The sequence below is a fragment of the Pygoscelis adeliae genome, unplaced genomic scaffold (assembly GCF_000699105.1).
Source record: "Pygoscelis adeliae isolate BGI_AS28 unplaced genomic scaffold, ASM69910v1 Scaffold114, whole genome shotgun sequence".
Taxonomy (NCBI): Eukaryota; Metazoa; Chordata; class Aves; order Sphenisciformes; family Spheniscidae; genus Pygoscelis; species Pygoscelis adeliae.
In genome coordinates, this window is record NW_008824587.1 from 3,403,438 (window position 1) to 3,417,325 (window position 13,888).

General features: G+C 41.8%; 1 protein-coding gene across 3 annotated transcripts in view; it reads left to right on the forward strand.

Moving 5' to 3' along the window:
- The window catches only part of RAPGEF1 (Rap guanine nucleotide exchange factor (GEF) 1), an 86,038-nt gene that overhangs the window by 34,304 nt on the left and 37,846 nt on the right, over positions 1–13,888 (forward strand). For all 3 annotated transcript variants that reach the window (XM_009322072.1, XM_009322073.1, XM_009322071.1), the window contains exons 3-6: positions 3,346–3,524; positions 6,699–6,855; positions 12,025–12,113; positions 12,499–12,651. In XM_009322072.1, coding sequence (XP_009320347.1) covers positions 3,346–3,524; positions 6,699–6,855; positions 12,025–12,113; positions 12,499–12,651 — 578 coding nt within the window. The remainder of the gene's footprint in view (positions 1–3,345; positions 3,525–6,698; positions 6,856–12,024; positions 12,114–12,498; positions 12,652–13,888) is intronic.

Sequence of the window (13,888 nt, forward strand, 5' to 3'; positions counted from 1 at the left end):
AACATGTAAAACCTTTTTTTAATATACAGATTGGGATGTTTTTATTGGGAAACAAAACACTTGCAATAGTTTCTATTATCGTACATGATTATTTAAGCTGTATACATTTTTATACTGTGAAATCTTGTTGATTTCTGGCTCATTCCTTGTCTATTTTAATAGCTACTGTCCAACTAATCAATTATTTGGATATAGTCAGCTCGTTACCTTTGTGGGGAGGGAGTGGAGAAGAGGATATGCCTGGATTGTCACCAGGTTCTCTCACTGGAATACAGACATCAGTTGACAAACAGGAGATTTTCTGTCAGAAGACACACTTGATAAACCAGATATCATCTTTTCCTCCCTCTTAAGTACCGCAGATGCTATTTTTATACTCTTGAAGTAGATAATCACTGTAGAGCAGAAAGAGCAATACCAAAAATTAATGTAAAATCACTACGTGTAACCTGAAGGTTATGCTCAACCCATGCAGACATCTTCTTCTCCTCTTCCTCTTTATACCTAGATGTGGGCAACATAGGGAGAGTTTTTTTCAGAGCCTCCTTTCGTCCCCTGGACCCTGCCTTTGATTCTTATCGTAGGGCATGTTGTAGGAACAGTAGTGTCCTTCAACACTATGTGCAAAGTTATAATAGGTTGTTCACTGCCAAAATGCAGGGAAAAAAGGGACTGTTCCAGCTTTTGTAATCAGGTGTGTTCTGTGCAGCTCGCTGTAACCCTTTCTGGGTCAGCTGTATCTCATACATGATGCATTTGTAATGATTATTTAAGGGAAGACTTCAAAAATCGTGCAAAAATATCAATGTGTGTCAGGCAGGCAGGGGAGTGGAGAGGAGATGCTGTTTTGCCTGAATGTTAAGTTTATCTCATTTGATGCCCAAAAGGGAAACGGGTGAATCAAGTGGTCCTGCCACTCTGGCAGCTCCCACAGTTACCGATCTGCTCTCTCGCTGGGGTAAGGTAACTGCTGGGGCAGGTTCACCTCTAATGAGAAATGAAATGAGAGATTAGTTCAGGTCCTTTCTGCCAGCCCAGAGGGGTACAAAGTAAACTGCATGTTTACTTTGGCTTTAGGAACACACTCAAATGTTTGGTGGAAGAGCTTAATAACATTAGTCTTGTGAGATGCAGACACTGGAATGTGTTAATATCCATCCATCCCACCAGGTTATTACTCCTTTCTCTAGATTTATTGCTGCTGTTCTCAGGCCTCAGTGAGTAAAGCACTGAACACCAGAAACTTCAGCCTTGTAGCAACAACTGACACTTACATACCTGAGCTCTGTAGCAGAACCCGCAATCCTGTGTAGGATGTATAGGCTTTCTTTGGGTGTGTTTGTGTGCGTGTGTATACACCCATGTATATGATACCTTTGGACCTCAGAAATGGATTCATAAAGAGTGCTCTTAAGGACTGTTACTCAGAGCTAACAGGGAAGTTGCAAAAATAGTGTCCAGTGGCTGGATTTGCATGCCTTGATGTGCTCAGCGGAAGGATTTGTGTTTCCACTTGTCATTCTCAACCCTGAACTCTGAGTTGAGCCCATCCCTCCTCTGCACCAGGAGAGTGTTTAAGCTATTAAGTCGCAAGCCTTTCTACAGGAAACAGTTGTTGAATGAAATACATAAACAGCCTTCGGAGCAGGAACTGCAATCCACATTTTTTCACTTCTGTTTGAGAGCTCTGACCACTGGGCCATAGTCATACTCGCTCAGGGATTATACGGGCTCTCTCATCCCTGAAATGTGTGATGATTTCATATGAAGTGCAAAACCTTCATGGGAGGGACTGAGCCTCTCCATATCCTGGAATAAACTGTGTAGTGGTGAGGGTACATGCCTGAAAAAATGGGAAATGTCATTTTTGACGTCAGCGAGTTGCCAGGATGCTTCTCAGCAAGGGAGTTCGGGGCACTGTGGGCTGCTGAGCGGAACGTGAGGTGCCTGGCAAGCAATATTGTCAAAAAGTGGAAACAGCAGCAGCAGAGTTTGGGCGCTTCCCAGATGGGATGGAAAATGACAGGGTGGTTTGCAGATCTTGGATTGGGGCTTCTAAAGTTGGAGCTAGATGGGACTTGGGACTCTAATCTTTTTATGCAACTGGCCCCAAATTACTAACCAGTGCTGCCTATAAATTGTTCTTCCTAAAACCTTTTGGGCTTCTGGCCTGATTTTGCAGAAAAGCAGCAGTTTAACAGCTGACAAGAGTATGGGGAGCACACAATGCCCATAGGTCATTAATTCTTGAAGCTGAATTTACTGAGGAGATAATGGATGAAACTTGACTCTGCTAAGCTCTCTGCTCCTTTTCTAGCAGTGTTCAGTAGTTAATTTAAATCTCACTTAGGAACTATTTGTGGCATTAAAACTCCGCCAGGCATACTCCGGTAAACTTTTAAAAAATATCCCTGTCCAGAATGCCATTAAGATGTCATGTATCACTTCTGAATTTCCTGTTCCAGTGTTGGTGGTGGCACGGAAGTTGGTGACCACAACTCAGCTTTATCCCAATGAATTGTTCCCTTCTGCAACATTCATTCACTGATGCCAAAACTTAGCTTTCACAGTCTGTCCCCATGGAAAGCGTGCGAGTTCCCTTGTTGCAGCGGCATCACAAAGTGACTTAGGTCGGAGGCTCATCAGAATGGGGTTTTTTATTTGGGAATGGAGAGACAAGACTATAGCCCACTTTCATACAAGTAGGCATACTGGAGTCAGCAGAATTACTCAGAATAATAAGGGTGAACACCGCATATGTCGTTGAAACTATGAGGGACGGGTACAAAAATGGAGGCATCTTGTTTGGATTGTTCTGGAGTTTGGAAGTTTTTCTGATTGTGGTTTTTTTTTCTCTCCACTGCATTTACTGATTGTAAAGACCTTTTGATAGTGAGATGTGCTTAAGGTAAAAGGATTTTGATCGCATCAGAGGGGCAACTCTTATTTAAAACCAGTAGTTGTTGCTTCCTTTCTTGCATTAGCATTACTATCTGCACTTGGTATATTTTTTTTCTTTCACCCTCCGAGTTCGGCATGTGGGTTTCAAAGCAGTGCCCTTCACGTCATCAGTAGTGTTAATCTTGGCCTAAAACTGATCAAGATTAGCCTTCAGTTTGGAATGCACGTAATTCAGAAAGTTAAAGTGTGGGTGCAATTTTGCACTGACTGTTCTTTTGAAAGAGTAGTAATTCAATTTAAAAGTGTTTGTGGTAGAAGGGGTTTTCTCCAGTCCTCGTGGAATGTACCTCATTCAATGTCGCTGTACTTCAGGTTAGTTAAAGTAACCTTGCCCTTAAAAATCCTGAGGTTTTAACGTATCTCTCCTTTTTTCCTCCTCTTTAGAATGTGTCGTGGCTAGAGGAGAAGGAGAAGGAGGTCGTCAGCGCATTGCGCTACTTTAAGACTATTGTGGACAAAATGGCAATTGATAAGAAAGTATTAGAGATGCTGCCAGGCTCAGCAAGTAAAGTGCTGGAAGCCATCCTGCCTTTGGTGCAAACCGATCCACGCATCCAGCAAAGGTAAGTTTCCTTCTTGGGTTTTGGGACTGTGACAGACCAGCAGGCTCCCAGCTTCTTCCCTTCTTGTGTCTGAAGAATCACACGGCGCAGGAGACAGGAAATGCTGCAGCGGCTAATGAAGTGACTGCTATTTTTACGAATTATGTGGTAGTTTTCAAACATAATTTAGAAGCAGATTCCCTGCTGCGAAGAAGCCCGTGCTGTGGAAAGACAAAGCAAATAAGAATGGTTTCAGAGAGGAGGAAGGGCTGATTCTTAGCATAAACTTGGAAATGCATCATTTACTAGCGGGAGATTCTCCTCAGATGCTATACTGTTTCTGCAGTCTCTGATGGTATCCTAAGAGCTAACAAATCCAATAGCTTTTACCTGGAAAAGAGTTTATCTTCAGAGTAATCCCTCTTTGTGTTCAGTTTATCCACCCTGATACTAGAGAAGTCTGAGCCTGCACTCTTAACTGCTTTTTTGATTTTACTGGATCAGATACAGAACAGAAGTAAACAGATGTACTTCAGTAGATTAACCAGTCCAAGTTCATTCCTGTGCGCTCTCAACAGATTATTTGTTTTATGTTTTAACAGATTACGTATATTATGTTTTAACCAGTTAGACAGTGGGTTTGAAGCCAGAAAAGAAGTAGAAACTTGCTACAGCAAAGCTCAGCATGGATTATAAAAATTTGTGGAGTTGCCAAGCCATAGAGATATAGCTGCTGTTCATCCCATAGATGCTGGAGCAATTGATTTACACAAAACAAGCAAACATTGTTGAATAATACAGAAAGAGCAAAATTAGCACAGACAGAGAAAAGCACAAAACTAGGCAGAGAAATGCAGGTGTTTGGTTCTGGAAATCCTGCCAGTTTTTGTGCTGTTCCTATTTGTTTTCCCATTAAGTATCTCCAAAATTTTTGTTTTCTGGTGCAAGAAAGGTTTATAGTGTGGTCGAGACAGCAGTAGGGTGCCAAATATTTTGCAAACAAGAGATGCTTAGCTGTGTTTGGCCCTAATGCATAGACCAGGGTTGTATCTGACAGTACAAAAGGGAGGAGGCAATGGGTGAGTATCAGAGCTGTGACTGGGACAGGAGAGATCCAATTTAGGTTAGATCAGTAGAATTATAATGAGCAATAGCTGTTAGAATGGGAACATTCATCAGGCTTCTGGATGCAGACACAAAAGTTTCTTCAGTTGCTATCAGGTTTCCCACAGCCATTAAATTCCTGACAAGCACCTGCTTTCACTTAATAAAAGGAAGAATGAACTTTCCCCTTACACCAGGAGAACATGTAAAATGTCAGCAAATATTTTTAGGATAGAACATGTCATCTTTATAGTCGCTTGCTTTGATTTGTGTATCCACTGGGTGATCTTTCCTTCCGAGAATATATTTGGAAATAAATATCAACTAAGTGGTCTTCAGCAGCAGCAGTATTTCAGACAGTTCTAGTCTTCAAATTCCTTATACCCTCTCTCTTAGTAGTGAACTAATGCAACCTTGACAGTTGGATATCCATATTTATCCATATAAGCAGAATTTTCTTAGTCAGTAGTCAATGGAGTCCTCGACATAGTGGTAAGTCTCTCTTTCTGGAAACGATATGTATTACAGCACAGATCCCATATGTATGTTCTGCCTTGTTTAGCCTCACAGCAAAAAAGGAGATCTGGCATTCTCAAAAAGCCGTGTCCTTTCATGCCTACCTATGCACTTAGTTTCTTTTGAGTAGTGGCAGGACACAAAGGGGTGATTTTGATAGCAAATCTCCCTCAAGAAAAGTGAGCAAGACTTGTGTCAGTGTAGAAGAAAGCCCTACAATTATTGTTGGACTTCTTTCTGCTTTAGGGGAAGCGTTTGCATCAAGGAAAAAAGTAATTAAATCTGGCACAAAATGGGCTTTCAATTACTGCCTCCTTAGAAGGAAGCAGACTGAAGATTAATGGCAAAGAAATCAAAGCCTTAGAAAGAGATGGGGGAGGGCCCTATTTAGGAAATACCTCCTACCAAGCTAATTTCATTTGAAATTAGAACAAATGGCAAGCAGCATGCTTTTTAAAAAAAAAACAAAAAAAACAAAAAACCAAAACACTCAAACAAAGAAGTACTTGCCGTTGTTTGTATCCCCCTGGTTGTAACTTGACAATAGTTCTTTCCCCAGTCCTGCAGACTTCATTCACCTAAATAATCTCATTGAAGCTTGTGGGCTTGATTCTCTTCTCATAGATAATGAAATTGCTGGAGTTAAGCCAGTGTGAAATGGATAGCAAAGAGAAATGGGGAGATTTGGAACACTCGTATCAGTAATGATTGCAAGATTACACCTTCTCTTATCTGTTTATGGTTTTGATGCAGTTTGAAATTAATTTAACTTTACAAAGAATTGTTGAAACGTTGCCATCGGCAGTACTGTTAACACACCTTGTTTAGTAATAAAGCAAGTGTTTTCAGAATGGGCAGGAAAATGCCTGTGAGCACTGTTGTTACAGTTAACTTTTATTTAGAGTTGTCATCCTTCCAAAATTCTTTTTTTTTCCCCTTCAGAACAATAGCTTCAATTCTGTTTCTCATTAAAAACAAAACAAAGCAACACCCTTCCTCTTCCAAACCTGAAATTCATTCAGTTCAATTTCTGTAAAGAAGCAGGTTTTAATTACATCTTTTCAGGCATTATAAACAGTGAGGAAATGATTTGTAAAGGAATGAATACAGTCAGCTCTCAATTATCCAAGACATTTTTGGAGAGAAAGAAGGAAAGCATAGATAAAACTGAAATAATAGACTTAAATACAGGACTTAAATATTTACCTTTGAAGTTAAGGCATAGGATGGAGCTGCAAATTAAAATGGAAAGCACGTTCTTTTTAGCATTGCTGTGTTAACCTGCAGCCCAGATAATTCGTTCTGTTAACTGAGAATGAACTGTTGATTGTTTGTACCTTCATACTGTCGTCCCATTTGGTGCTGGAGAACAGGAGAGCAACTGCAGCGGAGGAGAAACCCGGGCTTTGTCACCTGCTAAACACAAATTCTGAATGTCAGAAAGAAAAGGAGAACAATCCCATTTTTAACAGTGTGAAATGCACTTTAAATCAAGCACGCTCGTAACATTTGATAGTATCTCCATAATTTCATTTTGTTCTTTTTTTCTCAACTATTTCCTCCCCTGCCGTTCAGTTCTGCCATCTCGTCCTGCTATAGCCGTGTGTACCAGAGTCTGGCCAATCTAATTCGCTGGTCTGATCAAGTGATGCTGGAAGGTGTGAATTCAGAAGACAAGGAGATGGTGACAACAGTGAAGGGTGTCATAAAAGCTGTTCTGGATGGAGTCAAGGTACATGAGACAAATATTGTAAATTATATTATATAAAGTATATAATAATGTATTTTAGAAGAGATCTAGTTGAAAGAGGTTTTTAAGTGCAGGTAAAATATAAAGATCCTATTCTTGCCTTCAGTAAACTACCTCTTAAATCAACTGCTCCGTAAGGGAAATGATCCTGCTTGGTGCGCTGGTTAAAGAGTAGCACAAATGGTTTGGCTATTAGTGTGCACTTCTGAAACGCTCACCCTGGCATTTGGATGAATTGGAAGAAACCATAAATCTTTATTGAAGGTTGTATTAAAGTTTCAGCAAATCATTCCCAGTCTCCCGTGCAGATTACAAGACAGAGTGTGCATATTTTCTGTCTAGGCAAAATATAATGGAAATGCTTCCTGTCAATGCCCACAGAGAATCAAAGACGCCAGCTCCATCCCTTAACATAACTTTCAAGGGATTCGTCAGTGATACATCACCGCTTTCAGCAGTCGGATTAGGGTGTGGAACAGGTGATGAGCTAAGCTCAGTTTTCTGGAGATTAATTTTACATAACTAATGGAAACGTTTAACAGAAACCTTTGTATCCTTTGTGAGACCTGCTTATAGCATTCCCTCCCTGCCCCACCCAGGGAAAGCTGTTGGCTTTCCTTCAACTTGCCGGTAAGCTTTTGGTACCCATTATTTCTGTTTCCCAGGCTTGTCTCTGGGCTGATGGCCACGGAGGCTGTTCTTTCAGCTGTCCTAGCACTGCAGTTAAAATTTGCTTGACCTGGGCTCAGCGCACCAGCGGAGAGACCATCATATCTCCTGGGAACCTTATTTTGCAAACTGTAGAGAAAGTTAAGCCTCTTTCAACAGCAGGGCTGAATCTAAAGGGGAATATTTAGATCAAGTACAGAAGGAAGGTTGGGGTAGAGTTTTAAGAACTGCAGCAGGTGTTTCACCTGGATTAGTGAATCAGGAATAGGCATCTTTCACTGTACTCAAACTCAGCTTAGTTTTTATTAACTGGGGCTGAATGCAAAAATGAAGTGGATCTCCCAAGGTTTGGCTATCATGTTTTCAGGAGTCTCGGTGTGGTGTTTGCGTGCTCTGAATCTCTCTCTAGTGTTGCTCAAACACAGATACTAAAATCTGCTATTACTTATCGAGCCTTTTAAACAAATATCTTTGAAACAAAACATTCCCATCACCTAAAGAAGACAGATTTTCCAGGATTATGTTGCACAATATGCTCTTTAACTTTAAGCTCCAGATTTGAAAAGTAAAGCCGATCTTCAATTTGCACAGCAGGATGGAGAAAAAGAGTTTAGCGTAAAGTCTCAGCTGCTGTTAGTGTTGGAATTCAGCAGCAATTTGCAGTACGTGAAAATCTGCACCGTGGTATCTGAACTGTAATACCCCAGCAAATAGCAAGACAGTTCATTCTGTTATCACTTAATGAATCTGCACAATCCTGTGGAGAGCAGTGTTACCACCAGATGCAGGGTAGAGTTGTGTAGTCTCATTGCAGGAGATTTGGACACCCACTGTCCTTTCACTTTCAGCAGTATTTAAACCCTCGGTACCTGTTGCCTTCCAGCCAAGTAGCGTGCCTGTGCGGATAGGTGGAAGGTCTCGGATGCCTGCTCTACCCGCGCTGCGAGCCAGCCTAGGCTGGAAGCGATGCAGGCATGTCCGTACAGTGCTAAGCCTGAGCTATTAAGCCCCGCTGAGCGGCATGGCTGTATCAGTCTCTACTTTGTTGTTAGACTAAAAGTTATTTTGGCCTTCCAGTTGGAGCTGGCTTATGTCTGGTCAGCTTGGAGCATGGTTAGAGCAGATGTGTGGCTGTCTGGGTGGATGCGAATGTGTCTGCCCATCACCAGGTCAGCGTTTGGAAGCGGTGTGTGCTCATCTCCTACTGCATAGCGAGGAACAAGGTTTATTTTAGAAGGGCCAAGCCAGCTTTCAGATCTGAAAGCAGAACTGAGAAGTTGGACACTTTTCTGCTGTGGAGAGCCTTTTTTGTCTTTCTGGCAGATCGTACAAGATCCACTTCCACATTTCGGTGCTTACTTCCCCCTTTATTTTCAGAATTGAGCATAAAGGAGTCGCTTGTTCACTTGCGTTACTTGCTGTTTTGATCTCAGGCTTTAGTGCCTTGCTAGGCATATATAAAAAGAAAAAAAAAAATCCTTGTTTTGATTACGTAACTTCTTAAAAATCCATCTCACTTTGGAATTTCCAGCTTGCTGAAGTAGCATAAGTTTGTAGAGAGGCTTTAATTATCTCTAATTACTGCTGCAGGAATCTCTCTACTTGCTGATAAGGAATAGCATAATGTGCATCTGGCTCGGTTGCGTGCTGATTACCTCTGTGTGTACATTGAAGATCTTGACTTGATTTTCAAACACTAGTTCTCATTTTGGGGTTAGCAGAGAGGAGGAAAAGTCAGGGTCCAGGGAATGTGGTGGTATTTGTTAAATTTTAGAGGAAAAAGGGATGCTCTCATGTATTGTCAATCATATGTTGTCTCGGTGTCTCTGGTGGGAGGTGTTTTTTGGGTTTGGGTTTTTTTTTTTCACAGCAGCAATGGTTTGAATCCTTCTAAAGATACTTTTGAGCTAAATTGGATTGTTTTTCTCCCCTGTTGTAACCTACACTCCCATATGGTGGACAAGTGTGTGTCCATTACAACTGGCAAAATAGGAAAACTGAGCGCTTCAGCCCCGAGCATCGGGGGCTCATCAGCGCTGCTGCAGCATAGCTGCCACCACCGCAGTCTGCAACCCTGGCCTTGGTTTGGTTTACGGTGTTAAAAGTGGTGAAGAAAGGTGAGGAAAAGGAGACGTTACATTTTCCCTTTCATCGCCCTTGCAGGGGGATGTTTAAGGAGTATTTGGGCTTTTGGTTTGAATGCCCATACTTTTTCTTTCCCTTCTGTCCTGGTTTCGGCAGGGATAGAGTTAATTTCCTTCCTCGTAGCTGGTACAGTGCTGTGTTTTGGATTTAGGACACCTTATTGTGCTCTTACATGTTGTGTGGAGTCACTGTTCTTGCTGGCGAGTACCCAATAACCTCACGGGGTCTGACGCTGAGTCCGTTGAAGTGCATGAGAGTCTCCAGAAACCTCTTCAGTGGTGGAAGTTTGTCCAGAGGGCAGGAAGGTGGCAATCCGTTCTGTCATCACTCACTCCTGACGGTGACTCGGAGCATGGTGCCAGCTGCGGCCAGAAGAGTCAAACGGTGTCACTGTGTGATTTCCAAATCGTCTGATTTACAGAAAAGCCTTGTTTGGGCTTTGTAGGCTTCCAGGTCCTACGGTTTTTTTTCCTAATGACGTTCTGTAAACTTTATAGGGGAATTTCTAAAGTCTAAAAGGAATAGCAAGTTTTTAATTAAAGATTGTTCATCCTGAAAGAGAGGATGAAACAGAGGAAAGTACATTTTTTAAAAATAGTTTCTGTTGAGTAACTGGGGACACTCAGCAGAGAAGTCTCAGGTCATTTCAGTGTCTGTGTTACCACCGTAGTTCTTCTGTGATTGAAGGGCCTTAATTATTTTACTTTTCTGTATACTGTATAACGTACATCACCACAGTGGAGCTGATAGATTGTCAAAAGCCCTGTCGGTCTGTTGCTCCTTGTTGCAGAGTATTTCCCTGCTGGGGGACGTGGCCCTCCTTGGAGGTGGGAGCTGGCCAGGCTGGTCGGCTGTGGTCAACTCGGTGCTGCGCTTTTTCTCATCAGGGCACTTCTCAGAACGCGCTGTTCCTCGCCAGGGCGCTTGTCTGGTCTGCCCCAGACGGGAAGATCTTCATAGCATTAGCCCGCATGGACATCTGCGTGTGCTCTGTTTGTGCTCGCTCTGCCTTCCCTACGTGTGGGATTTTCCAGGACAACTGGAAAGCTGACTGTTTTGTCGTGTTTTTGGTTGACACGTCGTAAATTATTTTTGAGCACAAGCTCACACCAAGAATGTAAGTAGAACATCAAAACCAAGCTATGGTGGACACTTGGACTGCATTTGCCATCCTTTGCACATCCAGCGCAGTACTTTTACTCCTCTTGTTGTGCATGTGTTGACTCATAGAAGTTCAGCTTTAAATAGAGCCTTATATAAAAATACAAGAACTAGAATATTTCTCTTCCTTGGAAGGATGAGGATGATGATGACATTCCAGTTGCAGTTATTGCATTGAGAGAGCAATGACAGTTGTTTCCAAGCTCAACAGACATGGACGTGAAGATAATACTGGAATGATGACACTGTACTTCAGGCTGCTTTAAAAAAAAAATTAAAAATTGATCCCATATAGTTTCCTTTGCATAATATGCTGGGAAGCCAATACTGTCAGGAAGCAGTGCCAGTTTTCCAGCCTGCCTGTAAGAGGGCATGTGTTTGTATCTGTGAGCAGTAGATCTATTTGTTGGCCTCAGACATCCATAAAATGTTCTCTCGATCTTTCTGGCGTGAACGACTCCTGTTTCGACTGCTGGCAGACTTGTAGTTGAGGATTATCATGCCCTTATCTCTTTATCCAGAGCCTTATCTGCCTATAACAGATACACTACAGTAGTTCCTTGAATGATTAAGACTTCCATTGCTAACATGTTACAAGATGGCTTCAGGGGAAGCAGACCTTTTAATAGGCCTGTTCGCTATTTAATTTGTTGTTGGGCATCTTACAGAAAACTTGCTTTTTGAAACAAATACATACTTGTTTATAAAATATAAAGCAATTATTTAGTTCTTTTACTGGCTAGGTGAAGTACTCCACTGTGCGAGACTTTTCTGTACTTATATTTATGTATGTAAAGTCAGTTTGCCATTATCTAGGGTGTTGTGGGGACTGGCACACATTTGTGACAATAGAGGAAGGAGGAAGCACAGCAAAAAGACACATGTGTGGGTTTGTGCAGAATCCCCATAGGGCCAGGGTTTATGAACGTAACTCAAATATGGCTAAAGTACTGCTGGGTGCAGGCTGCTCCTTAAAAGCAGCGCTGCATCATTTGTACAGCTCTGTACCAGACTTAACACCCAGCTCAACTCTCTCTGTGTCCATGCCATCGTTAATTCATAACCTGGGTAACCAAGGGTTTACTGCAGTAGCATCCCTTTCTGTCCTGGGATGTTTGAGGGCAGCATTCAGAAAATAATGGTTATTCTCTTTTTCTTCTCTCCTCCATCCGTCAGGAGCTGGTCAGACTCACGATTGAAAAGCAGGAGCATCCCTCTCCCACAAGCCCAGTTAAACCCAGTTTACCAGCATGTAAATCTGACAGGTGGGTCACTGACAAGGATTTCTTCTGTGTGCAGGACTAATATAGAAGGGATAAGTTCTGACTACTGATAGTTGAATTAAAGCATTCAGTTATTCTTCACAGAGGGTGGCGTAGTGTTCTTTATGTAGCCTCATCCATTACAGTGGGACCACTTAGAGAACAATATGCTGTGATAGGGAAGATACCAAAATCTGGCAATGAAACATCGCTTGGCCGTGACACATGTATTCTGCATATACACAGAACTCCACCTGCAGATGAAAATTCTGCCTTCTGCTGTAGGTGCCTCTCATATTGCATATGATTTAAAATACGTATTAATCTGTCAGCATGCTGCATTTCAACTGTGTTCTATGATCCGCAATCTGTATTTTGCTTGTTGCAGCCCATCAGAACTTCCCCTTACAGACCGAGAAATGGAGATCCTCAACAAAACAACTAATATGACTCAATCCAACGAGCTACTGACTGACTCCATGGACGAAGAAGTTGCACCTCCTAAACCCCCTCTGCCTAGCATTCGTGTGGCAGAAAACAGGTAATACTGGCCAACCAGCTGACTGAAGAATACCAGTGGCTCTTATGAGCTTCTTGTTTTTTAAACAATCTTGCAAAATGTGCACAAGAGAGGTCATGAGGAGGGTTAGTGATGCCTCTGAATTTCCAGTCCTCCAGAGTAATTCTCCCCTGCTCCTGGACTCTGTTGACGACTTTGTGTTCTCTCTGTCCTGTTTTGAGCAATACCCTTCGTTATCTGTGTTTTCCTTTCCTTCTTTTTATGTGAGGATAGTGCCATGCCCTGAGATCCATGCATGAGAGGCATCACATAAATGCTAAGAACCTTATTTAAAACTATGTGAGTACCACACTGTACAACAGTGTCTTGTGCTGTTGTATCCAATGGGAAATGTTCTGTTAACCTCAGCTGGCAGTTATCAATCTGTCTGCACATCCATGTTGTTCTGCATTGCTTATCAGCTTAAGAGTGAAAGGAGCCAATGGTGCGTGAAAAAAATCTTTTACTTGGTTGTTCTTACCCTGTTCTACGAGTAACCACATGAAAGTTTCTATGTTCTATTTTGAGAAGGAAGAGAAAAACCCCAACTCGCAGGTTTTTGGTCTGTGTGTATGGTGTTTTTCTTCTCTAGTACTGGTGCTAATGGATGGTGTGAAAAATACATGTCGTGCTAATTTGAAAATGCGGCATCAAGGGCTGTGGCTGGCAAAAAGAATCACATTTCTATGTATTTTATGAATTCTCATGGGTTACATAAAAATTTCCTGGTATGTTCCAGGAACAGAGCACGTGTGCTCTTGGAAACCTCGCAGGCTTGACGATTACCAGAATTAGGTGTCATTAAAAGCAAAACCTAAAAGTACAGTGGTTAAAATCTCACTAGTTACTGCTAATGTGTGCATCTGAAACAGATTCATGCCAAAACAGTATACGTGGTGAGAGCAACGCTGACCGTCTTGTTCCCTGAAGTTCACCAGGAGAATAAAAGGGCAGAAAAAGAATTTTCCTGTCCTGTAAATTTTTGAAACTTTGAACATTTTTCAGACCTGGAAGATTTGAGGAGGATTGGCTTCTGTGAATGGAAACAATATTTGGGTCAACCAAAACATTTAATTTGGATTTTCACCACTTTTATTAAGAAATAATTACCGTGCTAATTAGCTCCATTAAAAATAATTTTTAAAACAGCAATTGTTTTTGTTTGAGAAATGCCAACTCTTTTCCAACCTTAAAAAATAAATCACTGAACAGGACCTTA